The following is a 3,997-nucleotide window of genomic DNA, read 5'->3' as shown; positions in this document are numbered from 1 at the left end:
ATCTTTCTTCGCTGCTGGGCTACTGGTTTAGCGTCAGGTTTTACGGCTAGTCGGTGGGACATGACCTTGGGATCCAGTCACGGCATGTCTGATGGTGTCCATGCGAAGAGGTTGCCGTTTGCCCTTACAACCTCCATGAGGGGCCCTTGAGTTCATAGAGCAAGTTCCTATTTACAAAGGTAAACTGATCTGCTGACTTCCCTATTTGAAACTTTTCTATGTCCCCCTCTAGTTCTGGTCTCGGCTTGTCCTCCATCCTGATGTCCAGGTCTGCCAAGAACACGCCAGCTGCCCTCTTGGATTCTTTCCTTAAGGATAGACTGGCGCTGTCGCAGGCGACTACCGTTTCTAGGTCTCGCCTTATGGAGCCGACTGTTCCCTTGTTCGTTATGAACTTCATTGTCAGGAACTTAGTGTATATTATAGCTGAGAATTCGTTGATGGTCTTTCTCCCCAGGATGATATTGTAGGCTGTGGAGTCTCTGAGGACTACAAAGTCTGCCATAACTGATTTCCTGGCGTCGCCAGTTCCCAGGCAGATTGGGAGAGAGATCGTCTCGTCAGGTTTTATGTAGTTATCTCCTAGTCCCATAACTCCATGCTGGTGGCTCTTAAGGTCAGATTCCTTGAGCCCCATGGCGTCGAACACGTTCCTGAATAGGATGTTAGAATCAGCTCACGTATCGACGAGGATTCGTCTGACTAATCTTGTTCCGATCATCGTAGTGATCACCATGGGGGGTTGTCGGGGAGGTCGTGAAACCATTTATCTTCCGGGCCAAAGGATATCGTGGGAGATCTTTTGCTAGCGACGGGACCTTCTGTTGAGATGGAGAGTACCCGGGTATCCTTTTTTGCTGCCGATTTGGACTTAGGAGGGCTGTCGCGCCCGACCATGATATTGACCACAAATATTGGGGTTATTGTTATCCCCCGTGGGTTCTTGTTTTTGTTTGACAGTTCGGCTACGATCTTCCTCGAAGCGTTCTCGTTCTTGTCTTCTCGGCTCCCTGATGAGCCGGGAGAATTCATTCAGCTTCCCTTCTCTAATAGCCTGCTCTAAGGTGTCTTTGAGATTGAAGCAGTCTTGGGTTTTGTGACCAAATCCTTTGTGATAATCACAGTAAAGGCTTTTGTTGCCTCCCGTTCTTTCTTTCAATGGTCTAGGTCTGGACAGGATTCCCTTGTTTGCAGTTTGTTGGTAAACCTCTACTATGGGCGCCGTAAGTGGCGTGTAGTTCGTGAACCTTCCTACCCGTGGAGGTTGCTTAGACTACTTATCTAGGGTGCCGTCCTTGGGATCTTCTTTGTACCTGTCGACCTGGGGGGCCTGCCAACCTAGGGGGTTTGAGAGCTGCCATTTGTTGCCTGCTACAACCTGACTCACTTCCTCATCATTGATGTATTCCTTGGCCACCCTTTGAATCTCTTGCATGGACCAGAAATGCTTGGTAGTGAGGTGCTTTCTAAAGTTATCGTTTAGCAGGCCGTTTGTTAGGCAAAGACTAGCGACTGAGTCCGTAAGGCCGTCAATCTCTAGGCACTCATCGTTGAATCTGTCTAGGAACTTTCTGGTCGGCTCTCTGGGCTTTTGGGTAACCCCTAGCAAGTTGATTGGGTGCTTGGCCTTGGCTATGCTTGTCGTGAACCGAGCCAGGAAGCTTTGGAAGATGTTCACAAAAGCTGTGATGGACCCTTGTGGGAGGGCGTTGAACCATCGAATCGCTGGGTCGGCTAGCGTCACAGGGAACGCTCGGCATCGGACCGCATCACCCACCCCTTCCAAGTTCATTCTTGCTTCAAAGGCTGTGAGGTGCTCCTGGGGATCCTTAGTCCCATCGTACCTCATGTCTGTCGGCTTGTCGAAGTTTTTCGGGAGCCGGACCTTGAGGATCGAGGGGTAGAAAGGAGTGGCTCCCATGATAATGGGGTCCTTCTATTTCTTGGTTTTCCTTTCTGGGACTCCCAATAGCTCTCAGACCTGCTTTGGGTACGTCGGGAGGTCGCCTGGGTACGCGCCTCACCGTGCTCTGTTAGGCTCCTTTCTCAGCTCTCGTGTCTTCGGGAGGGGGAGCGAGTGCGGGTGTGGGATCGGCTGGCGTCGCCGCGGGAGTGGCGCGCCCCTGTGGGATCGGCCCCTCGCTGCCAGCTCTCGCTCAAGGTTTTGTACTCTATGCCTGAGTTCTTGCATGATCTTGGTGCTGTCGGCCCCCGTTCCTCCGAAGGGATGTCTTTTGGGGGTCTTGGTGTAAATTTGTTGGTTCGGCTAGACGGAGGATCGTAGCTGTTTGCCGGCATGGGCTGTCGAGCTTGCCCTGCTCAGGCGGGCTCTGCTTCCTTCGCAGAGTTCCTCCGAAGTGTTGAATCGCTCTATGTCTGCTTCAGGGTCCCCACAGACGGCGCCAATGTTCATTACCTGGGGTTCTCGGGTACTCGACGGGTCAGGAGACCTTGAAGGGATGAGATGGTGAGACCCTGAAGCAACTCGAAGTGGGCTCTTGGTCCAGGATCAAAGGTCGGTGGGAGTGGCGGTAGATAGACAAGGGGGGATGCCCACCTGCAAAGACACTCCGACGATCAAGTCAGTGTCCGTACGAGAGGATAGCCAAATTAGGTAAGGTGATGTGTACCTCGGGGAGAGTGCTGACCTCTCCCATTATATACTGCGTTGGGTGGGCCCAAAGATGACCTAGCCCACTGGCCAGGACGCCTGTAAGTTGTCCTTGTCCACGTGGGGGGAGCTGATCGTTCTGAACTTCGGGTCGGGGCTTCGGGTCGTGGCCCCGAGAAACCGACCCGACCGGTTTGCTAGGCGTAGTGATGGATTGCATAGGTGGTGAAGTCGGTCATCGGCCGGGTCGGGTACCGGGAACCGACCCATAGAATTTCCTTGGCGGAATTTGGACCTGGGTCGGAGGTGGTGACCCGACCCGGCGGTTAGTTGGGCTGAACTGGTGGTCCGTAACAATTGTGTAACAGGTGAACAACTAAAGGAGTTCAGTTTTTCGATTTATATATATATATATAGAAACATGATTACAAATATAATAAAATCATATTAGCATTAAAAAAATTAAACACTAAAGGACATAAATAAAATGGTAATATTAAAAAGACAAAAAAAATTTAATTTATTTAGAATTTATTAATTATTGCAATAATTAATAAATATTAAGTTGGTTAATTTATTTTAGTTGTTAAATATTTTTATAAATAAATATACACCAATTTAAACATAGCACAAATTTAAATAGAATTGTGACTAATAATCTAATGTATACCACTGATTTTTTCAAAAGAATTTTCATCTAATTCTTATTAATTATTTTATTTATATTATATATATAATAAAATATATTTGAAGAAACTGCATTATAACATTATTATTTAAGCATAATTTTGAAAACAATGATTTTATAGAAAAAATAAATTCTAAAGTAAAGATATTATAAATAAACACTAAAAAATGTAAATGATGTGGCAACAAAACGAATATAACATAAAAGGGACAGGATACTTATTATTAGAAAATATGTGACAAAAAAAATATAAATAGACAAACAAAAATGTGAAAAAAATGATGAAGGGCTTTTGAGACAGTTATACACATATAAAAAATTTTTCACTTGAGTAATTAATTTATTAATCTGATATAATATTTTAAAATAAATTTTTCTTGAATAAATTTACTGTTTAAATTTAAAAATTATCAATTTAATTGTAAATTTAATTATTTGTTGCTATGAAAAAAGAAATTTAAAATAAAAAATATTATTTAAAAAAATATTTTTAATTTAAAATAATTATATTTAAAAAATATTTTATTTAATTGAATTGACTACTACAATTAATTACATAGAAACTGAAAATTATACAAATCAATGAAATACTTTTAAGGTACAAAAAATAAAATAAAAGAAGAGATGGAAAAGAAGAAAGATAATTTAATATTAGAGGTGTTGTATTACTTTTACATATACATGCATTAAAAAATATT

The 3,997-nt window shown here is 43.6% G+C and overlaps 1 protein-coding gene across 1 annotated transcript; it reads right to left on the bottom strand.

Annotated features, from left to right (window-relative positions):
• Positions 1-1,273: 1,273 nt before the first annotated feature.
• On the bottom strand, positions 1,274-1,921 carry LOC112722657 (uncharacterized). The gene has a single exon (XM_025773763.1). The coding sequence runs from the start codon at positions 1,919-1,921 to the stop codon at positions 1,274-1,276; it is 648 nt and encodes a 215-aa protein (XP_025629548.1).
• Between the last annotated feature and the right edge of the window lie 2,076 nt (positions 1,922-3,997).

This window comes from Arachis hypogaea, chromosome 2, assembly GCF_003086295.3.
Source record: "Arachis hypogaea cultivar Tifrunner chromosome 2, arahy.Tifrunner.gnm2.J5K5, whole genome shotgun sequence".
NCBI lineage: Eukaryota > Viridiplantae > Streptophyta > Magnoliopsida > Fabales > Fabaceae > Arachis > Arachis hypogaea.
Note: the sequence above shows the minus strand (reverse complement) of the source record. Positions and strands in the feature narration are given on the sequence as shown.

Coding starts and splice junctions, on each gene's coding strand:
- LOC112722657 (XM_025773763.1), bottom strand. CDS start 1,921: ATGGGAGCCACTCCTTTCTACCCCTCGATCCTCAAGGTCCGGCTCCCG.